This window comes from Falco naumanni, chromosome 15, assembly GCF_017639655.2.
Source record: "Falco naumanni isolate bFalNau1 chromosome 15, bFalNau1.pat, whole genome shotgun sequence".
Lineage (NCBI taxonomy): Eukaryota > Metazoa > Chordata > Aves > Falconiformes > Falconidae > Falco > Falco naumanni.
This window is the reverse complement of record NC_054068.1, coordinates 17,402,106-17,426,259: the sequence shown is the minus strand read 5'-3', so window position 1 is coordinate 17,426,259 and position 24,154 is coordinate 17,402,106. Positions and strand designations below refer to the sequence as shown.

The window sequence follows — 24,154 nt, the reverse complement described above, 5'->3', positions numbered from 1 at the left end:
TTCTCTTCACTTACTGTTTTACAAAGCTTGTTTTCTGTTTAAATGTTCCTTCTTTGTGTATTGATCCATGTGTGGTTAAAAATAAGAAAACTGAGTTGTTCGTAGGCGGATTTCAGTTGACTTTACCTTCGGGGTCTGGCTTCTTTTTATTTACAAACACAGTAAGTGTTGTGCAGAGGTAGAAGATGACATAGTTTGTGCCCTCGAGAAAGAGTAGAAACAAACCATGCAAGCACTTGAGTTTCTGAGACGTGAGGTACAAGAAAAATGAAGCTGGTGATTGGTACATAGCTTACTGCGCCCACCCGTATTTGATTGTTGGATTAAATATGTAGGTTTGTGTGATACTTGCAAACAAGGATTTTTAGGAGTGATCGGGATTACTTGAGCGGTTCTCCAGTGTGCTGCAGTGGCTGCATGCAAGACCTGGCAGGGCAGTGTTCTTTGTTTAAAACAACTTTAAAATCCCATTCGGACAGGATTGGTTTATACCTACTACTGTTAGTAGTAACAGCTAAGAATAATTGAACGTCAGAAAATAAGAAAGAAGATTTTTCTCTCTATATATATATCCCCACCCCACCCCACCCCCCGCCCCGGTGTTGTTTACTTCTGGCATTTGACAGCAGCTTGTGTCTTCTCAGTTGCAGTGTTTTCCCTGTACCATCAGGCAGGCTGTTTCCCTGTTGTTTATGTGGGTATTTCACACCACATCAAGAGGACAAATGTTTAAAAATGGGGAAATGCTATTTTTTTATTCCACAAACCTTCCCCACCGAAGAAGTGAAGTCTGGGGCAAGTACAGTAACTGTTGCTGCATTTAATTTATTAAAAATGCATTTAATTCATTAAAAAGAAATGAAACAAACTGCAAGTTGATGGTGTCAGTTCTGTAAGCCGGTGCAAATAACTTGATGTGCTAATGTTGTATGGCAACTGCTAATGACTAAATAATGTTTCCATCTCTTTTAGGATCAGCCTCACACACAAGTTGCCCAGTATCGCCAGGATCACTCTCTGATTATGAGATCTATTGTCCATATGACTGACGCTGCTCATTCGGGAATGCTGCCTCCCTCTCAGCTAACCACCATTAACCAGTCTCAGCTAAGTGCGCAGCTGGGGCTAAATTTAGGAGGCACTAATTTGCCACACACTTCTCCCTCCCCTCCTGCAAGTAAATCAGCCACTCCTTCCCCATCCAGCTCTATAAATGAAGAAGATGCAGATGAATCGAATAGAGTAAGTCACTCCATGTGCTGCAGTGAGTAAGCTTTACATGTCTATGTGCGATGTTTTCAGAAGTGTGGTGGTAGCATCTCAGCTGCAGTGGGGTCATATAAAATACAAATGTTACAGTATAGCGGAAAGTGATTCATTTGCTGTGTAGCTGCTTTACTGAAGAAGTTTCCATAATACCTCTATACTAATAAACTTAAGAATACACGTATATATTTGGTCTAGTACACTCATAATTCATTTCAGATTTTATAGATACGGTGAATCTCTTTAGTTGACAACTTTGGACAGTTTTGTCATTTGGGTATTCTCTGGAGTCATATAAAACATAGATGCATTTAGAGAGAAATAAAATAAGCTTTCTTCTGAATGAAAACTTAGTTAATTTACATTTTGCTTTCAATAAATCTGTTATAAAAGGAAAATTTTATCAACAAAGCACGAATATTATTATAGCAGTATATTTAAGGGGCCTAATTTAGACCGTTCCATGAAAGGTTTTCTCATTAAGGTAATGGAAATTGTGCATATGGCAAGATCAGGGTACAGGAGCCTCAAAATATCAAAGTATGATGACTATCATAGGGGTGCATTTAGAGCCACTTTACCCCCTTGTTGCAGTGACCTGTGCGTAGCTCAATGAAAGAAGGTGCAGGACACTTGGCACACATGGGGACAAGTCACCTGTGGTCCTGGCGTGCTGCTCTGGGGGTTCCCCATCCCAGAGGCAGGAGTGGGGCATGGGGCAGGGCTGGTGCCTGGCACCACAGAGCCTCCAGCCGCGGGCACCCGGCCCTGCTCTGGGAGCGGCGGAGTGGGGCGGTGGGCACGGTGGGCGCTTGCTGCGGGTGGATAGAAGCTGCAGAGCTGGTAATGCTTTTTGCCTGAAAGGTGGGCTTGTTAACCCCCTGACCCATGTCGAAGTTGACCATCATATCTGGGAATCAGGAAATGCCTCCGAGCTCTTGTCTTTTGAGTCACCACTGCTGAAATTACATCTTAATGGAAAAACATAGATTGCCTATTCAAAATATGCTATAGATTAAATCTTAATTTTTTAAAATACAAATTGGCATTGGGGTGTACTTTTTCAGGTCAGGCTCATAGGATTTGACTCTCCGAGCCACGGTTACAATGAGTAGTACCTATTCATGCATTTAGTTCTGGTAGATCCGACGAGATTAGGCTGAGACTAAGTACTAGCAGGTAGGAGAAAGGCTTGCACAACAGGACTCTCCAGAATATTGCCTACCCAGTAGCTTTATCCATATATTATTAACCCAGACTGTCAATAACTTTTTGGAATTAATCTGACTTTTTTTCATGCTTATATTGACTGTTCTTGTTATTACTGTTTCTTAGGCTACTGGAGAAAAAAGAGCCGCCCCAGATTCTGGCAAGAAGCCCAAGACTCCAAAGAAGAAGAAAAAGAAAGATCCCAATGAGCCACAAAAGCCAGTGTCAGCGTACGCCCTTTTCTTCAGGGATACACAAGCTGCGATTAAAGGGCAGAACCCAAATGCTACGTTCGGAGATGTTTCAAAAATAGTGGCATCTATGTGGGACAGTTTAGGAGAAGAACAGAAACAGGTAAAAAATTGATCGCGGGTTGTCTCACAAGAGGTGACATCGTAATCCTTGTAAAAAATTCCTCCTGCCTCTGCTCTGAGTGGACCATGACACTTTCTGGTGTAGGCTCGATAGAGCTCCACTGATTTTTAAGCTTGCTGAAGACCCGGCATCTAAAAAAGCATTTTGTTATAGGAGCCAGTAGGTAGCTAAATGGCTGTGTTTGTCTTTAAATTTTAAAGGGCAGTTTGTAAAAAAGCACAGGTGATGCTGTCTTAGAGTCCTGTTAAGACCATCTTTTGATGATTCCTATTTCAAAGCTCTTGTTTCCTATTAATCAGAAGTTAGAAGAGAAAAGGGGAAGGTACGGCACGTTTACCATTTTCCTTTGATCTGCCTTATGAATTTGTTACAAAGCGTGTTGATTTCCAACCTTTGAAGCCAATCCTCTGTGCCTCATTACAATGTTGTGTGTGAAATGTTATCTCCAACTCAAACTGGGTACAGAGTGATGAGTTTTGTTCTTCCTTGAGGGTTATTCTTCTTTCTATACACATGTAACTCCAACACATGGATTGAAGGGGGAAAAGAAATAAAAAAAAATATCCTTTGAGGCTGTTTGCCTGTTGATACGCAGCGCAGCTCCCAGTAAGCTGCTTAGTTGTTCGTGAAACAGATTTGGAAACATTTAATCTGATCTAATAGACGGTGGTGGACATGTTTTAAAGGTGAACTTTAAATTTACTGATGATGAAAAATGCCGATTAATACATTTCTGCCTAGCTGTTCTTGTTTAACTCCATGGGGTTCTTTCATACTGTTTTGGGGAAAGTGAATTGTCCAAGCTCTAGGAAGCACTTTTTCTAAAGGTATAAAGATATTTTTTTTTAATGCATAGTTCTAATATTTCTTTAAAAAGCAATATTGCATAAGCACTTTTTGCTATTTATGCTGCTGCAGATACCTTTTCAGCATCTGAAATACTTAGTGTTCGAATACCCCTGTTACTTACAGTCATTAAAATATATTTTCCTGGAGAGGTAAAGAATGCATAGGTAGTCTGCTCTAGCAAGTTTCTTATTCACGATAGATCAACACAAATTGTGGTGCAAGTCCAGCAAGTAGACCTGAAAGTCTGTAACCACCTGCAAGAATATTTAGATCTTTCACGGAAGAAAAAGCACATCTAAGAGTAGTGTGTTTTCAGGTTTCTTGGTCTGTGTTTTTTATTTCTTTGCAAGTGATTTTGACAACATTCTGGCAAAAAGGTCTTAATAATTGAAGCTGGTGAAATTATGGTCTTTTTTAATAGGTGTATAAAAGAAAAACTGAAGCTGCCAAAAAAGAATACCTAAAGGCACTTGCTGCCTATAGAGCAAGCCTTGTTTCTAAGGTAAGCCTAATAATGCCTTCAGTGTAATGCAAGTTCACTTTTGGCAATGGTGTTTACATTGTTTAAATTTCGGGGGGAGGTGTTACTCAAAATAAAAGTAGAATCCTAGGATTTCTGTGATATGGCTGTAGAAGATGTGCTGCTGCTTGAACAACCCTGCTTAGTCTCTGCAAAGAAAATTTCATCTCTCTAATAGTACAGTTATGATTACCAAACGATAACTTGGTAAACGTGCATCTTCCTGTATCTATGGAGGCAAAATAACACATTAGCTACAAAAGTGAAATTTAGTCATGCAGGATGTACTGCCCTTTTGCCATTAACATTTGCAAGCTATTCACAGAGTTTTGTTTTTCTTCAAATGCTCCTTCTCGAAAGACAGACTTGCTTTGCGTGGAGCTGGAGAGCAGTTATTGTCTGACAAAGCTTAAGCATTTCTTGCAGGTGGGGGGGGAAAAACCCCCACGTGGTGGCTCTGAATTTGGAGAGTACTTACAAATGGACTAGCTGGCAGTGAGCCACATGGAGTATTTTAACAGACCTCGAGTTAAAATAAAACTTGTGAAGAAAACAAAGCTCTGCTGTCTTATTTGAGAATTTACCTTCTTAACTGGCAGTGCTACACTGGTTGTAGACCTGTTGCATTTGAATACTACAGATGGAAATAAGCTTATAGGCATCTAAGATATGGGTAAAAATTAATTGAGGTAGTTATTTCTCTAATAACATTTCATAAAGGTCCATTACAAAAATATCTTTGATCTGAAGAAAGCAACAGAAGAAGGTGATGTTATCTAACTCTTGAGAGTATTTGTTTTTATGTACAACTGCAGAGCATTAGTAAATCACACAGATATTTGTGTATTTTAATTAATGATTAAAAATACAACAGCCAAAATTACACACATGCATTCTTGGAAGCTGGAAGATTTCTTCTTCTATGGAGAAGCTGCATGTTTTCTCTTGTCTGTAGGACTTAGATAATATTCTCAAAGCCTTTAGTATCAGTGCTATGTTCAATGACAGCTAGAACTGACAAATTCCATTCCCTCAAAGGTGTTTAGAATTCCAAGTTTCCTTTTCAAAAACATCAGAAATCATGTTTTCTCCCCAAATCTTTGGGACCTGGACAGCCGAGTACCTTGTGGGAAATCACACTCCTAACTCCAGTATCCACCTCATCTCCTCTAACTTAAGACATCCTTGCTGTAGCTTTTTCACCTGAGGTAGCTGCTGAGAGTAGGGGTGGAGTAGGCACTTCTGCAGCACAATTCAACACGTTCTAAGGTAAATGTCTAAAACATGTAAGCTAATTGTGCTGGAAGAGACTTTTTCTCTCCATTGTCTTTATATTGGTGTTCTAAGCAACTTTTCTGCGTGTTGTGTACAATACAGATGTGTAAAACTATGAAAGAATCCTACCTTTGAGGCTTAATTATATCTCATTTAAGCATACATAACATTTTAAGATATACTGGCTAAAACTATGCCTTCAAAGGCACCAGAGCACCTCATTTATTGCCACAGGTCTCTCTGGACTGTGGTTTTCCCACAGGTGTGTCTCATCGGCGAGCTCCAGGGCACTGGAAGCAGGCAGGATTCCCTAAGCAGTCACCCCTCTGGTGCCGCTGTGCCCCTTCCAGGGGACTCAGCTGGGTGCCTTGGCAGTGTTCTCTTGGATGTCTGTCTAAGGTACCTTGGTTCAATACCTTGGATGTGAAGAACGGCAACACCCAAATTAAAAAAGTTTGAGAAGTTTTGTTGTTTGCACGCTCCTCTTACGTCATGGTAACCGGCATGGGGGGAAATGCTTCTGCTCAGATCGGTCTCCTAAAGAACAGGCTTCTTTCGAAAACATATAAATATAGAAGGTGTTGAGCCCTTTTTAGCTCTTTTAGCCACAGAATGTGTGTGACATCTGTGACTTTCTGGTGTTGAACGAGGGCACGAGTTAGGTTTTTTGTCCAGGTAAGAACTGGAGGTACCGTGTACACAGCCAGAAGAAGAGGTGGTATAGTGCATCAGTGGATCAGTCATCTTTTTCAGACTGCCGATTGATCTTTTCTGATAGAAAACAAAAGATAACAAAGTCTCCCTGAGTAGCTGTGACTTTCATTTCCATGTAAACAGTAACAATGTTTTTTTTTCTGTTGAAAGACAATTAATTTCTTTTCCAAACACAGGCTGCTGCAGAGTCTGCTGAGGCCCAGACAATTCGTTCTGTTCAGCAAACATTGGCATCCACAAATTTGTCTTCCTCCCTCATTCTGAATACTTCTCTTTCTCAACACGCAACAGTATCGGCATCTCCTCAAACTCTTCAACAGTCCCTTCCTAGAGCGATTGCTCCAAAACCTTTAACCATGAGACTGCCAATGAATCAGATCGTAGCTTCTGTTACCGTTGCACCGAACATGCCAACAAACATTGCAGCTCCGTTGATAAGCTCGATGGGAACAAACATGGTGGCAACGCCGTCTCCATCTCAAGTCAGTCCCTCAATGCAAAGCCAGCAGCACCAGATACAGCAGCTGCAGCAGCAACAGATGCAGCAGATGCAACAGCAGCAACTACATCAGCATCAAATGCATCAGCAAATACAGCAACAGATGCAACAGCAGCATTTTCAGCACCACATGCAACAGCATTTGCAGCAGCAGCAGCACCTCCAGCAGCAAATTAATCAACAGCAAATGCAACAGCAACTGCAGCATATACAGCTTCAGCAAATGCAGCAGCAGCAAATGCAGCATATGCAACACCAGTCACAGCCTTCTCCTCAGCAGCATTCTCCGGTAGCCTCTCAGATCACTTCTCCCATCCCTGCCATTGGGAGCCCTCAGCCAGCACCTCAGCAGCACCAGTCACAAATACAGTCTCAGACACAGACTCAAGTACTATCGCAGGTCAGTATTTTCTGAAGATAAATGATCTTGCAACATGGCTTTGTGTTGATGGAGGGGGTAGGGGTAAACCATATTTGGCTGAAAACTGTAAATTGTTGATGGTAGTTATGCAGGGATGCATAACAGATCAAACGATCCTCTAAAGTGTCTATTAGATAGGCAATAAAGAACTACAATGTAGCTGTGTATCATCTTTTAGCTGACTATAAATCATTTGGTTTAAAAAAAAAAAAAAAAAAGCTGTGCTCTTTTTCATGTGATGCCTTTTTAATTTATTTAAGCTTTACCTACAATATGTGAATCAAATGGCCTAATAAATACCTGGACCTTATGACTGCAAAATGGCCTTTCAGAGTTACACGATATAACCCTTCTTTCTCTAAAAGTGAATAGTGCACTTCAAGGCAGTATGAACTCATGAAGCCCTTAAAGCACAGTTGTAACTACCTGTAAAATGATGATTGGATTTCATACAATCATACTTGTATGACGTGAGTTAGTTGATGGCATTTTTTGTCATGAAAAAATAGAGTAAAACAGATTTTTGCCAAAGCTCTTAATTTTTTTTTCTCTCCTAAATGTCTTCAGAGAAACAAATGCAAGTAACTGAACTTCAATGTTTGACCCAACCTTTCACTTCATTTCTCCAAATAAACCTACCATAGTTTGTAAGAAAATATATATTGACATTTACCCTCTTATGTTAATTCCAATTACAGAACAAATGTGAATATTATATTCTGTGTCGAAGTGATGAGTTTCAGATTTAATACACTGTATTTTTAAAAGGGAAATGCACTTAAATAAAACTGTTATTACGGAAAGCTGAGATGAAAAATACAAGAGTTTTTAATACGCTCTAAAACCAGTAGAATATTTAAATGAAACTCCACAACTGAATAATCAATGTAAATATTTTCTTTAAAAGTTGTAAGTTTTCATATCATGTGTTGTAAAGTTTTCATAAATGAGGCTTTAATGTAAACACTGGTAACATGAATTATTAATTGCTACATTGCTTATTGTGTTTTTATGCTGTTTTATACTTTTTTATGAGTTATGATAGCAGCAATTAAGTTGTTTGTATTTTGCTTATCTAAAATAAATGCTTTTATCTTGCTATAGAATAAACACATTTCAGTAAAACTGATGAGCCACCAGTCTTTGGTAGAAAAAACAGAAATGTCTCCTTAATGCAAACCCTTGCTTGGAAAAGTTCCTTAACTTTTTGGATTTTCATCAAACGTGCTGGGTAAACAGGTACTGCTCGGAACCGAGAGTGTGATCGGCTCTGGGATTCATCCAGACACGGTGCTGAAGAGTCGCATGCAACTTCTCTGAGTTTTCTGTGGCTTCCGAGGGGGGAAGCAGGTGCTGAGTGACGGTGTGTTCCTGGTACCCTGTACTGCATTTAGCTGCAGGAGCAGAAGAGCCAACCTGTCCCGCAGCGGTAGTGCTCAGAGATGCAAGTAAGCACAAATGACTGTGGTTTTCTTTGTATCCCTGAGCTTCGGATGTACAGGCAGCTACTGCCATGGGCTTCCCGTCTGTAAGGCCCCAGCTCTGGCTCGGGCTGGTCCTGAGGTTCTGGCTCACTTTTATTTTGTCATAAAAGTAGGACATGGTAGAGAGGGGATGGAGAGGTCACGTATTTTATATGAAAGATCTGGAAACATTCACATCCAATGTGCCATCAGGTTATTAGTGCTGTTGATGTATTTTTACTCTGGACAGAGAGGAGAAATCCTTTATTTTCTTCTTTCTATTCATGCAATATCTGTGCTGTGAGTGCAGTCTGACCACTATCCCCAGTTGTCTGGCATGATTAATTACAGCATCTGTCCTGTCAGAAGCTATAATGAAGAGGTCTTGATAAAAATTGCAAATTACCACTGGCAACAATCTTAAACTGCTTATGATAAAATGAAAATTAAAAACAGCAAGTGTCAAACCTGAGCAGAATCCTAATCCTGTTTGAGGCGATGTCCGTGGCTACCACGCTTAGACCACAACCCAAAAATAATGGAATATAGATCCCAAAAAAGTTGCAGCCAGACTGGAGAGAAGAGGTGCTACACTGTGTGAGTTTATTAATAATGAATTCAGCTTTCAATATTTCATCGTCCTCAGGTACTCTGTTTATTATGTACAAATATTGAACAGCAAGAGATTCTAATTATAAATTTATAGTTTTCTTGGAGCAGAAAAAAAAAATTATGTACAAATTGAAGCTTTTCATAATAGGTGTTGGTTGACGGCTACCCATGCTCCTAATAGCCTTAGTATGATATCTAATAATGTCTGGGACAGAGGATGTTTATTCCAAGTGTGAGGAAGCCTCCCTGCATCAGAGATGGCGTGGCAAAGGCTGGCGGAGAGAGATTCGCGTGTGTGTCGGTTTTAGCCAATGTTACATAACAAAGGGAACCATTTTATAGTCGTTTTGAAACCTTTAGACAAATGTCTTCAGAAATAATTGCTAAACTGCATGTGACAGTAATTGTGTATTAGTTCTATAATTGTCATTTTGAAGACCTATGAAGTATCGTTGGAAAAATGTCACTAGTGATAAGAGTTAATTACAACTGAAGTCTGTTTTCAACTATTTGCAGCGAGAAGCAGGTGTTATTACACTCATTAAATGGTTTCATAAATCCTGGGTTTTATCACATTTGATTAAGAGCTGCTGAACTACTGATGTTCAATTCCAGGAAAAATAGTTTTAATTACCGCTGCTAAAAAAAATTAATCATCAAGCGGGACTGTACATTTTAAATATCAAAATTTGAATCTTGAAAAACTGGAGCGTCTCCCTGCTTGCCTCAAAATTATATTTTACATTACCCACGACAGCATATTGCAGAACATCTTGTGTTTCAAACTGTGCAAGTTGGCGTTCGTATTCCCTCAGTCTAAGTGAATAACTTTGCTATCATAGGTCATAAATAAAACTGTTAATTTAAATCGCTTAATATGCAATTTATACAGGAAGAATGCAGTAGCCGTCTGATTCCAGCGTCGTGCACGGTTTAAAGAATGTTTTCCTTCATATCATTTACAAGCACTTAACTGCTCCCTTCTTTTCCCAAGGTTTCAGATGCTTTATCACCCCGGTTAACCACATTCTACTTTCACATTAACCCAGGTTGACACATGATGAAAGAACATAAGGAGGTTTAATTTTTAGCTGACACAGGGTCATTAGTTTCTAACTTGGAGAACAAAGCCTTTAAATACCTCTATGCAACATAATCTCAATTTTATATTATCACCTGACCATTGTGGTTTGCAGGACAGATGGATTAAATATCTCAAGTTTAACCAGAAGTCTTGCGGTGACTCTTTTCAGTGGGGATTGGCTGTTTGAATGGTTCCTTTTCCATTTCTCACTTCATGGAGTATTTTGCAGCACTGGACTTCATTCTAACCTTTCCCTCCCCCCTTTGTTTGGCTTTTGTTTTGCAACAGCTGTTATTATCGTTTTTGGTCAGCTGTGATTGCTGGAGGCAAAATAGGACCAGATGGTGTTTTGCTATGCATGAATGGCGAGTTAGAGGAGTTTAGATTGAATAGGCCAAGTTTGAATGGTGTCTATGCACCACCTGCCCTCTTCAGCAGCAGCATACACATCATAGGAGCATGATCTGTCTCAGACCTACTAGAATTGGATGGGAATGGAGAGAGCCTCGTTGGATTTTCTCCATATTTATTGATCTTCCATGCACTAACAGCATAATGCAGTACACAGTCAATTTGAGTTAATTGGATATGACACAGCATGTACGTGTAATCTATCACTGTAGTCTCCTGGTACACTTTAGGTTTTGCTGCCACAAGAACACGCAGTATTAGCCTGCATTAATAGGCTAAGTGGATGGAAGGAAAACAGGATCATTGTAGGGCTTGATTTAACAAAATATACTGTAGTTTTAAAATGATACCCTGGCAACTGCCAGAGATGCAGTTAAATATGAACGTTTCGGATTTGATAGACTGGACTGAGTGTTTTGGCACGGAACAAAATATACCTCATTCCCGTACTTTTCTGAGAGGCTTGCCAGTAAAATTTAAATGAGCAGTTGACTAAAAGTAGGGAGCAGCGTCAGTAGGGATGAGTCGGTGCCGCTCCAAAAGGGGCACGTGTTTATGTGGAGGAATCTGTGTCTTTCTGATTACTGGCCCCTAAACCACAAGCATTAAAATTAGGTGTCCGGATTGGGTTTAGAGTAGCAAAGGGCTCCTTCGGTACCCGAAATCTGGTCACAGAGGCAGAATTCAAAAGTTGCAGAAATTTAAGATCTGTTGTATCCTCGGTTAAGGTTGACTGAAAGACATTGGGTGTGCAAGACTTGTGTCTAGACGTTACGGAATAAAGTGCATATGTTACAAATAACAATTAAAGTATGTAACAATAACATATAGCACATAAATTACTTGAACTGTTGCAGCAATTGGGTGTTTAAAAGCCTACTTACGTATGGAACTGGGGGTTGTGATCATGCTCTGCCTAAGTTGGCAGGAGCTGCTCACTCGGTGTCTTTGTCTGCGGTGTCAGGTAGCTGAGTGAGCTACTTTATTATGAAAATTGCATTCAACTGAAAAAATGCTAAATATTTTCAAGTGCCTGTGGGAAAAGCTAGGTTTGTATTAAAGGATTTGGTTCTTAAAGTCACCAAGAAGTTAATGCTTCTCAGGTGCATCTTAGGGAGAGAATTTTTGATTATAATACTAAAATCTTTCAGAAGAGAATGTATGGCTTTGAATGAGCTGTTCTGACACTTCAATGGGCTACGCTGGAGATTTATAGTGTACTCTGTTTACCGTGGTTAAAAAGTAAAAGTGATATTTTAAATAGTGGATTTTGTCCAAGTTCTTGGAGCGTTAACATCTTCAGCCCCTACACAAACCAAAGGAGCACAGAGTTTTCTTACAAGGTTTGAAATGAAATTTATTTTAATCCTTTTGGTAAAAAAATAATGAACGGATAATTGTACTTGACGTGGTGTAGGTATACGGGCACTTCCTACAGGTATCATTTATTCTCTTTCCTCTGAAAATATCTTCATTGACATAGCCACCTTTGGTCTGTTATTTTCTCCAAACTGGAGTTGTTGCGTTACTTTAACTCTGCTGCTCTAATTGAAACAGAAAGGCTTTGATCCAGCAAATCACTTAAAATGAGTGGATAATTCATGTATATAAGTAGTAATTTCATTAAAGCGACTACTCATATGCTCCGTTACACAGTTGCTTGAGTGCTTTCATAGATCAGGGGTCTAATTATAAAACGTTGTATTTGTTTTCCAAACAATTCCAAGTACCGATAATAAGAATAATCAGAACCTAAAAGTAACGTAACCTGACTTAACACTTTCTGCATTTTCCTTTATTAAATTCTCTGCTAAACCGGTCACAGGTCTGATTTTCAAGTACAGGTATCTAACCTTTGTGCTGGTTCAGTGACTGTGTATCATCATAAATGTGTAAAGAATTAACTACCTCTCTGGTGGTTTGTACACTCGGTTGTTTAGCTGGGGTTGTGCTGCGCGCAGGTCGGGAAGCCTGCACCTGGATCAGCAGCCACAGCTCCTGGCTGAGCAGATGCCTTGACCAAATATTTGTATTTACAAAACAGAGAAATAAATGCAGGCAAACAAAGCACCATTAGACCTGCTGGCAATATTTGTGGAACCTAAAGGCTATAGTTACTGCTGGCAGGTTTGGTTGGTGCTGTGTCCCATAGCGTACTGATAACAAACACATACATTGCAGTAGCATAAAATACGTAAATGATAAATCCCACGTGTTAGGCTTTTTGCACTGGTGGTTATAGGTGCTGAATTTTGGAGGTTTTGGTGTTCCATGAATCATAAGACTTGACCATACAGCATGGATACTGAAAAAATCGTAAGTAGCTGTCCCGTTGCTTAATTTCTCTCCTGTTCCTAATTTTGGAAGTGCTGAATATTCAGTGTCTGAAAATCGGAGCTCACTTTTGAGAATTCTGCCCTGTCAGCTGTTGATCAGGGGCTTCTCACTGCTGCACCAACGTACATGTGTGTAACTAAGCCTAAACCAATGGTAGCGAGCAACCTGCGTGTGTACGTGTTGCAGCCTCACAGGAGAGCAGCCGCCTTCCGTGCTCTTTGCACGGGGCAGTGGGCGTTGGGCTATTGACTTCATGCCATGGGACCCAATGGCCGTGGAGCTGCTCTGTGGCATCAACCAAATCATGTTCCCTCTTCCTCCCAGCCTCTCACTTATCTGATTGTCCCTTTCCACATCTCTCGCTGCTTTGCTCATCACAGTAGCAGTCAGGACTGACTTACCCCACGCCAGCTCTTGCACCCAGCTCCTCCCTGCTTACCGCCTTTGGAAAGTTCTTCCTGAAGAGCTTGTCCTCTTCCAGACCCCCTTCTTGTTCCTCCTGTTCCTGATGATTAAAAAAAAAAAAAATGAATAAATAGTCTACATGCATGATCATAGAATCATGAAGTTGTGGGATCACAGAACGATTCTGTGATTCTAAAACCAATAAACAGGCCACGTACGTGATTCCTATTTGTTTAAATAAGATGTCCAGATGCGTGCACTTAATTTTATGTGGAAAATGTCTATAATATGTGTAAATAGATATAGATAAATATGTATCTATGAGGTTTGGGGGGTTTTGGGGGTAACATTCTAGGTACTTTGCAGCACAGGCTGCCAGAGGATTTGGTTACTGCTTAGCGTACTGTGGCACTGGCAGAATATAGATGAAGCTAGTGATAACTGTCATCCTTGTATAAACAGACTTTCTCCCTTTATAAGATTGTGGCAGATAAATCTGTAAGTGTTTATGTCATTTACAGCAGGTAGTCTATTATGGCAGATCTTGAGCTCCTGGTAGAATACATGTAATTCCAGGCGTCGATTTAGAGATATTTGTGTTTCTATAAGGAACGAGCAGCCTTTCTTTTTTGATTCCTTTATTTATTTATTTTATATCCCAATGCAAATGAAACCCTTATCCTTCGCTTCAGAAAACAGCCAGAGCTTGCTAGCAGGCTTGGACAAATTAAACATCTTTGAACAAAAATAGTATTTAAAATGTAATTTTTTGACATTCACTTCTGTTGAAGTCTGCTGAAGCTGTACTTGGCTTTAAATCCAAGGCTGAGTTTGTTCTGATTATTTCTTTCCATTTTCAAAGCTGCTGATCAGCAAAAATTAATTGGTACATGATTCTGCATCTCTTCCAGTTCAGCTGCACAACAGGCAGATCCCGTTGGGAATCTGTTCCAGGCCCAGTGCCCGCAGCACAGCTGATGGACACGGCAGGCACTGGCCATGAGTCCATCAGCGTAGGCTCCATCCTCATCCCATTTCACATCATTTTAGTGCTAAAAGTCAATGCAAGATCTTATGGTTAGTTTCAAAGGGAGCAGGAGTGGCCAGTCGTGGAGCACTGCATCTCCTCGGCCCTGTTGCAATCAGTGGCGCAGCTGCCGCCCCTTCAGTGGGCAGGGAATCGCTTCCATGACATTGGGCCAAATTCTCTGCATAAGCAACTCCACTGAGCACTGGACCTATTAAAAATTAAAAAAAATTTTGCCGTGTTCTCAGGGCTAAGTAACGGGTCTTGAAGCCAGTAGAAATAATCCCAGTGATTTCAGGGGACTTGGGGCCAGGGCTTAGCTGAAGATGGGCACCAAACCGCAGCCATTATGAGCGTGCTTCTGAGTTTTTCAGATCGTGTAGCTATAATTCTTGCATAAAGAGAATTCAAAAGAAAGGGAGGAACAGCAGTTCTCCTCCTGAACTGAGAAAATGAACACTGTTGGGGGTGTGTTGGTATCACAGCAAAGTGTTTCTACCCGGCCTCAATGCTTTGGCACGTAAACAACTTCCACTGTGATCTGCAAAGTGACTCTGCAGAGCATCTGGGAAAATATTTGTGATTTAAATGCATTAAGCAAAATGATAATGTTATTTGACTTTGGTTAATCAATAACAGAGGAGAAACGTAACACTTTAGTTTGATTAACCTTCTGCCATACACTACAAAGTCAAGGAAATCAAAAATACTTTGTTCTTTTTCCTCATTTGCATAAATTATAGTGGGGGTTCATATCTGGGAGTGTGAGGCTTTTTCCCTTATCTTTATCTGTATATTTTATCTGAAGTTTGTTTGTTGCTTTAGAACAACGTATTTGTCCACTGTAGACAAAAGCACTTTATTCAGTTCCTTACTTGAGGTCAAATTCTCTTGAGGAGAACAAGTGTGGGTTGTGTAGCTGTCAAAAGAGGGTTTAGTGCTTGACCCTAAGAAGCATTCAAAGCCCAGATCTCTCTCTCTTTTTTTTTTTTTTTTATTGCTTTTCATTTTCATTGTTTGTACTTTATACTTAAGAAGGGGCCTCTGCAGAGGGAAAAGCCCCTGCTTTGGTATTCACGACTGGCAGCCTTCTACTGAAACACCTCAAAAGCTTTTCAGGGCAAGAATTTGGAAACCAGGGCTCTGTGTCAGCCCCTGGTGCATAATCATACCGGCGCGCCGAGGGGCTGGGGCAGGGTGCGGTGGTACACGCGCCGGAGGGAGCCCCGGCAGGGCTGGATGCAGGTGGAGCCAGGGATCCGGCCCACGGGCAGAGATGTGCTGGCAATAAACAGAAAGTACCGGAGGTAGGTGTGCTGGGGTGCAACGAAGCGGGACTGGCAATCCAAAAGGGTAAGTTGCTGAATCGAGGTAGTTTGGCGGAAGATACAGACGATGGCTGTTTAACTGGATGCTCGTGGAAAAAGTTGATGATACAGCTTCATGTATCTGTGCTCAAACAGAAGTTGTGTCTTACGTTCTCTACAGATGGTGTTTATATAGTGTATACAAACTCAGTGTTAGTCGTAAAAAAAGCCCAAGATTTTGTGTAATTATTCACAATTACTATTGTGTAATTGGAAAGTGTAAGTATTATATTACATTTTATTTTATAGCACTACAGTGCAATTAGGCTTGGTAATAGCTGTTAACAGTATGAGGGGCCTCATTTGTAAAAAAACACAAAATACTTGTAGTATTCCTAACTGCATATGCGTTTTGGCTACAGATGTAGTGAAGGTGGATTTAAAATCCTTTCCGTCCCAGTTGGCAAGACTGTTGGCCTTATCTTTTTTATCTCAGGTAGTAACTCACAGTTTTCCAGGGCCATTCCAAGGGAGCCAGGAGCACAAGAGGACCAAACAAACAAATGGGCTGAGATAACACGAGCCTGAGCGGCGGAGGAAGGTCACCTCTTTGGAGAGTTGCACAATTCTTGTGGGAGCCCATCCGTGGCAGGGCCATGGCTCTCGTGTGGGGTGATCATGGGTGCTGCCAGGGAGGAGGGGGGGGCTGCGCAAGCCCTCCCTTCCACTGGGAGAGGCACATGCTGGGAGTAATCTTAGGAAGAGGAAATGACTAGATATTGTCTCATCTACATGACTTTGGGATAGACTACGTATACTATGTATTCTGGGATAATTTTCAACCTTAAGAAACCCTAACAAGGAGCAGTCGCTGCGCTACTCAGAGCAAAGACTCCGAATAGGTGGTTGTATGGGGAAGCATGGTTTTAATTACACAGATCTCCAGCCAGCACCTGGGAGCCAAGGAAATCCAAGGGTGCATGAGCACTCTGTGTCAGCGACGTCTGGTGCAGAAAACCAGAAGCGTTGCACGTGGTACTGACTTGACAGAGAACACAGGCAAATAAAACCTGAATAAGTCAAGAAACTGTACAAGAGAAAAATAAAATAGCTTTCAGGTTATTTGAGAGTACCAAAGAATAATAATAAAAAAAAATAAATTATGGACTACATGAGTTTTTATGTGCAGCAAAAATTCCTTCAGAATTGTATTTGTTGCTTGTAATATTCATCTGGGAATAACATGACAGGCTTGCAGAGTCCCTGCAGGGCACGGTGCACGTGTAGGCACTATCCAAGTGATGTTCTTGAGGGCAAATGCTACTTTCCATTTGTTACCGCTGGTTCAGTACTCTCATTTTTATGCAGACTTGAGGCCATACCATTAGTTTTTGATGCCTGTTCTCAGCAGCCAGACAGCAACCCAGCCAGGCAACGCCGAAGGTGAAGTGACTTTCAGGATCATCATAGGAAGTCCCTGAGAGGGGGGGACACCTCCCTGCAGAATGGGGCACGTGGGCTGGTGCTGGCCCTGCTGGGGGTGAAGGGCATTCTGCCTGCTGGCTGCATCAGGTGGGGGGGGGGAGCAGAGATGCCCCCGCTTTGCAGGTCCCTTCCAAACACTTACCTGGGACGTCATTTCAAGCGCACTCTCCTGCTGATGTAAGGTGCTCCGGCAGGTGCTGCCCGAGCAGGGCATTATAGGAAAGAAAAACCTGTCTGAATTGGAATGCTGTGTCTGCTGTGTGGGTGCTCAAGGATGCCAGTGGCCTGGAGGGGGCTGCTGGTGGCCCTGACGGGGGCTGGCTGCGGAGCACCAGAACAGTGCCAGCTGTGAACTGTGCAGCGGAAAGACAACAGTGACCGTTGGTGGCTTTTCTTGCCTTCAGTCACCATCGCTAGAGGATCCAGAGCTACAGCCAATATGAATTTATTGGAAAGGACTAGTTCTGCACACATGCAGAAAACATGTTGTGTCCCCTGTAAAATTAAAAACCTGGGGAGGAGGAGGAGGGATGGGAGCGAGATGATTTCCAGCCTGTAATCATGCACTTCTGAGGGTTTGATGTTTTTCTGTTTCTGTTGCAACGCATTAACTGTTTAAATTGCAGCTATTCTGGGGTCGAGGATAGTTTGCTCTGGGGATGGTGGGTACCATAGTGTGGGACTGATCTGGCCAGTGGCCTCTGGATGCTGCTGAAAAATAACTGGTAACAAGGCAGCGAGGGGAAAGGTGGGACTCGGTGTAATTGATCGGAAATGCCTACAAAGAGAGAGCAGTTCCAGGGGGTTTGCTGTCATCCTCCCGGCTGGTGTAGGTCAGTGAGTGAGAAGAAGAGCGTTACTAACCAGGCGTTCAGCTGGCTGACGTTGTGATGGGTGTTGGGATCGGGATGGAGTATGGGGCACTAACTCGTGAGGGCTGGCCTGATGGTATTGTGGTCCTTACTGTGCACTGCAAAAGCAGGTGTTCAAGCCTATGGAGATTCAGGTGATACTGATTTGGCATGTATTTAGATGTAAAAATCTGATTAAAATTCATAATTTTAATTACAGAAAAATTATAAACACTAATAAAAGCCCAGCTGAAATCAAACCGGTCTGTCTCTCCCACAGGCACCAACGGCCTCTGTCGGCCTTTGAGCCCAGAGATAAGCTAACACTATCTGTGACCCACCAAGAGACCATTTCTAGTTGCCGGCATCCTGACTCTGCCTTGTTCTTCTTGGATTCAATGACTCTTAAGCACGCGCTTAAAGTTAAGCTCCTTATGAAGTATGTTCCTGTGTAGGAAACATAATTAAGATTTAAGAACAGTAGAAAAACCTGTAACTGCTCATAATCCACCTCATCTTCCTCCAGTCCTTGGAAACAGAAATAATGAGAATTCCCAAAGGATTTCTGTTTTAGTTTTATTTTGGTTTTTGGTTCTGTTAAGGATTTCACTTTATAAAAGCAAGTTTCTAAAAAAGTTTGTTAAGGAGGTTTTTGTTAAAACCGAAGCAGCAGATTAAATAGGTGACTTCATGAAAAGCTGAACCAAGGCGCTATTATTCTTGGTGATTAATTACAGTCTGGGATGTTTAAGTGCTGATAACTGCACCTGTTTCTTTAAAACATCCCCCTGGGCTTCCTATGTGGAAAAGCATGGGGTGAGCGGCTGATCCTCTGCAGCTCAAGGCAAATATTGCTGTGACTGAGATTTGCTGGTCAGGTACTGAAAGAAACTGAGTCCTTGGAGCAGAGTAGATAGAAGATTCCTCTGTGAATTAAACAGCACTTGGATAAAGATTCATTAACCCATTACGGTATCATATATAGCATTTCCATCCTACGGTTTTAGCTTAGTGCCAGTGGGGTTTTAGCCATGTCCTCTTGAAATCAGTTGTAAAGCTCACTGTGGCTTTGGTGCTACTGGACTAAATCCTGACAGAGCGGCTTCAATACTTTTATAAAGTAAAATAATTATTATAACTCAGAGCTGTGCTTAAACACCTGCTGCAAGCAAGGTGAAGGCGGTTTTGACTCAGTGCCCAGTGCAGTCCTGTTTAGCTCTGCAGCCCTGCATGAGCGATTGTCAGCAATACTGAGCTTGGGGAAAATTCGGGGATGCAGCTGGTGTTGAAAGGGTTGATATTGTTTCCCCTTGAAGTATGAGTCCGTTCATGTATCTGTGAGTGCGCTGCCTTTCTGCACCTCCGCAATTAAGCAGCTAGTCATTACAAAAACCCAACGCTGCCTCCACCCTCCCAGTAGCTGGTTAGAAAGCAAAACCAGTCTGGGTTTTTTTTGTCTTCACATAGTGGCGGGATTAGATTCTCTTCCCTACTTCTTTTCCCACTTTTGGTCCATATACAGCTCTTCAAAGCAAAACAGGTTTGCTTAAAAAAAGCCAACCCAGCGGCATAAACCAAAACCAACTGTGTTCACTGAAGTGTTTTGTACATCATAGCTGCTACTTACCATTCTTATTCATCTGGCGTTTATAGAGAAAGCCTGCCTTGATATCTTGAAGGCACTTTTAATGAGTACACATCTTGAATTTTCCAACTGCTTTTAGATTGAAAATGATTTCCTTTCTATTTGTCACAGAATCATGTTGTTTTACATTTTAAAAGGTTCTTGCACACCTCCCTGGCACCTGGATTGTAAGTGATTATTGGCTATTGTAGTTTGAAAATGAAAGTTGGCAGAATTTACTTCAGGCCTGTTCAACTAAATAAAAAGTTAACTTCTACTTAAAAAAAAAAAAAAAAAAAAAGCAGCAGCACGTAGCTACTGTGCTCTCAGCTGAAGACCTGCTCTGATATGTTCATGAGAGAGGTTAAATCCTGCCCTCCTTGTCTGTAAAGCACCTGTACCGGCCATCCCATTGCTCTTGCCAGCCATCCCATTGCTCTTGCAGAACAGATGATCGAATGGTCGGACTCCTCCTGGCAGGGAGCTAAAACTTTATGCGGGGTCAAAGGATGGACTGGTCAAGCTCATCAAGGAAAATCCATTCAGGTTTATTCAATGCAAAGACACCACTTCTGGTTTGAGAAGCCCCCTAGATAAAATTTATTGGAGACTTTAAGGCAAGCTGGGAAAATACCACGTTGTGCCTGTTTGTGCTTACCCTCATCCCAGAGCAGCTGGCGTTGGACACTGGAGAATGGGCTGGGCAAACTTTTGCTGTGCCTATTTTTAGGTTGTGTGTTGAAAGGACTAATTTTAAAACCACTGCAAAGGTTAGTCTGGCTTTGGGAAGTTTCAGAACGGGGAAAGCAAAGCCCAGTTTCACAAGCAAATTCTATAGGCAAAACCTGTGATAATGGGAGTCTGAGTGAGTGGGGGGAAAATTTTACGACATTGAGTTGTTAGTCTCTTCCAAGCCTTAAGCCTAATTGCCGAGCATTGCACAGTAACTACTCACTGCCTTTCTTTATGAAACTAAGTATGTTAGGAGTATTCCTTGATTTTATTTTTCAAATATTACTAAAGTTGAGTACGCTCAGCTTTGGCCTAATCCTGCTCTGCCAAACTGGCTGAGTAACTCCGGGTTTCGACGGGAACAGATGGAGGCTCCTGCCTGTAAAACCATGGCTGATGTTTCATCACCGCTAATCTTTACCGACTTTACTGACCGTCACGATTCAGTATAAGAAAACAGTGCATATTTTGGTCATAACCTTGTAAAACCTCCGCTTGCATTTCAAAATATTTGGAGTGAAGAGGAGTAATGAACTTTCACTACCCACATTAAATAGATAATTAAGAATATGAATATTAGGAAGCTCGGTTTAAAGAGCTACTGATTGATTGGCTGCGAGTTGCTGTGAATGGAGTCTGCAAGAAAGAAAACGGGATTACAATTTAAAGATTACAATTAAATGGGTCAGAATTTGTAGCATTTCCCATTCTCATTACATTTGCAGGAATAAAGCACTTCCGTCTCACAATTTAGCAATTACTAAATAGGGGAAAAGAGATTTATCTTTTCTGCTTTTAATTATTTTGACGACCATACAATGCCAGAAAGCAGCCAAAACCACTGTTATTTTTTAATGTAGGTTGATGACATGGTTTACTGTCTGGGCAAACGTGGCATTGAGTGGTAAGGACCATGTCCCGTGGATGGCATAAGATGAAAATCTTGCTTCCTAGGTTTAACAAAACGAAGCAAGAAATCTGCTGGAGAGCAGCACGCTTCCCACGGTGAGCCCTGGGGAGTGCAAATCCTTCCGGCATCGCAGGGGTGACATAGCTGAGGACCGCTGGCTTTCTGTGGTGTGGTTGCCCGCACTCGGAGCACTTTTCAAGTGTTCCCACTCCAAATCCAGTTGGGCGGCTCTGTGGTCAGACCGCTAATAGTGGCCTGTGAAAGGATTCCTTGAAATGGGAGGCTTGGCAGACTCCTGGCAGTTCTCCAGGTTCGAGCAATTTAATGCTGATGCCTGACGCCTAGGATCTAACATACAGTCTGCTCAGTGTTCATATTTAAGGACAAATTTGCAGACAGGGAGCAGAGAAATGACTTGTTTTTTAGCTAGCTATCACATATGGCTGTTCAGTTTTTGTGTGAGGTCTTTACAGAAAGATCTAAGGCTTGTTTTCCAAAACTCACCAGCAGCGAATATGATGGCAGCTCTTATTAGGAAACAAACACAGCTCTATTTATGCAGAAAAGCTGTCTGTTCATTAATGATCTTATGTAGGTAATAGCTAGCAGTAGTGATGGTAATTCATTGCTTGGAACACATTTACCCAAATACTTGTATTTATTTTCAGAGAAGATGACATATACTGACTTGTTCAATACCGACATAAAGAAATATCTGTTGTGTTTTACAGAACAACTGGCTTTATTCTCTCTTTTCCTTTGTCCCTTGAGCTTTAGAGTATGACTATTTAATTAAAGATTGAATGAGAGACCAAGTTTAATTTTTTCTAAACAATAAACTCCAACATATTCAACAATGTCTCATGCCTTCCTGGCATTTTGACGTACGCCTGCAGCAGAGAGTCTATTGAATTTGGTATGTGACTAAAATCTAACAAAGAACGCTGTCTACTGAACTCTAAATCTGCTTGGTTAAATCATTCAGTGTGCTGTACAAGTTGTACAGCTGAAACTGAAAATAAGCAGAGCCCTTACAAAACACAGCCAAGAAGAAGCTTAGCTAAAATTCTCAAGACACGACTTAGGAGCTTTGTGGTTGTTTTGGCAGTACAAAACACGCTGAAATTGTTACTTTATATGAATTCACCTTATTGCTTTTTCTTGCTACTTAATACTACTAATCACTACTTAAATTAAGGCTCGGAGAAATGTGTTTGGTTAGATCCTTGCAACCCGTTGCCACAATGATTGCTATTTGCGTAACTACATTATTGCAGTAAGAACCCTGTCCGACCAGGACATGGAATTGGCTCAGCATTGACATCCATACAGTTAGACAAAACATCCTTCTTGTGCAGGATGTAAAAAAAAAATAATAAAAATCCCTCTACTGAAAAATAAAAACCGTCTTTTGCATCTCCAATACATCTGTCTGTCAGACCGTACTCTGCAGATGCTTCCATGTATTAGCACATTGTAAATAATAAATAAAAATAACAATAAGACTGTACATTTTCACATTTAAATGACAAATAAAGAAAATAGGAAGCACCACTCACTGCACGTTGAGAGATCTATAAACACTGCATTTCATGCTAGATAGGGCCTAGAGGAATGGGTGGAAGAAGATGAGAATACTCTCAGAAATCTGTTGAAATTCTGTTTGTTATAAATCCTGTGCTAAGGAGTCAGCTTTGGTCCAACTCTGTTGAAAGCAGTGATTGGAAATAAAAAGTGAGGATATTTATGAGCTTTTTAATACAATAATCTGAAGCCATGTTAAATCTAAATGACCTGTTCCACATGGAGATTGCACCCTGAATTATATTGGGGCAGTTATAATGAAAATAGCAGGTGTCCTATTGCTTTTTGGTCAATTACCATAGTTAATGATTGAAGCAATTTTTTTATTACAATTTAATTACCCAAGATTGTTCAGCTCACTTGCAGCATCTGTTTTTCTGCAAGGGCCTACTTTTGAACCCAATTTTTTATACAAGTAGGTCACCTAGAGCACAAAGAGCTTGATCAAGCACTGTGCATGTGAACTGCAGACAGAAGGCTGGGGGATGAGCCACGAGGTCAGGGACTGCATCCTCCCGTGTTTCAGCCTGGCACTATTGCATCCACCTCAGAGCTGAAGTCTTCCCACCTCCTCGCTTTTTGCCAGAGCATGTTTCTCAGCTCCACGTTTCTCAGCGCCATGTCTCTTTCCACCAGTGACTGTGACCACCAGCAGCAGAATGATGGGATTGGTATAAATATGGTCTCTGGTTTCAGGCTGTGACTTCTGTACACATGCGAAGTCAGTGAGCTTAACTGTGAAAGGAGTTCCCCTTCAGTGCTTTCCCTGGATCTTTCCCAAAGTTAAGTACTTTGTCCTGACTCCGCTTTCTGTTGCTGTACCACAGCTGAAATGCTGGAGCAGTACCATTAGCCTGAGCACTCTCAGCCTGGTGGGATCTTGCCCAAAGACAAGGCACCCAGCTCTTACAACTGGGATGTTAGGATACCACGAGAGTGCTTCACTGCACTGTATCACCTTGGCATTGTCCTTGCAAAATGTCCTTATGGCTCACCGTGCAGTAAATACCTGTGGTACTGAGATGTGCTCCTGCTACCAGAAGACATCAGCTTGATAAATGCTTTATTGAGTAAAACGAGTAAAACTCTACGGCCAGACGAGGTAACCACGGTGATCCATTCTAGCCTTAAAACCTATTATCTTAATTTTCATTTATCCTAAGGCCATTTTACCACCCTCAAGCAATATAAATG

General features: G+C 41.4%; 1 protein-coding gene across 3 annotated transcripts in view; it reads left to right on the top strand.

Moving 5' to 3' along the window:
- The window catches only part of TOX3 (TOX high mobility group box family member 3), an 82,405-nt gene extending 75,018 nt beyond the window's left edge, over window positions 1–7,387 (top strand). For all 3 annotated transcript variants that reach the window (XM_040615315.1, XM_040615314.1, XM_040615312.1), the window contains exons 4-7: window positions 973–1,242; window positions 2,602–2,829; window positions 4,121–4,201; window positions 6,385–7,387. In XM_040615315.1, the coding sequence (XP_040471249.1) occupies window positions 973–1,242; window positions 2,602–2,829; window positions 4,121–4,201; window positions 6,385–7,122 (1,317 nt within the window). In that variant the 3' untranslated portion in view covers window positions 7,123–7,387. The remainder of the gene's footprint in view (window positions 1–972; window positions 1,243–2,601; window positions 2,830–4,120; window positions 4,202–6,384) is intronic.
- Window positions 7,388–24,154: the final 16,767 nt, after the last annotated feature.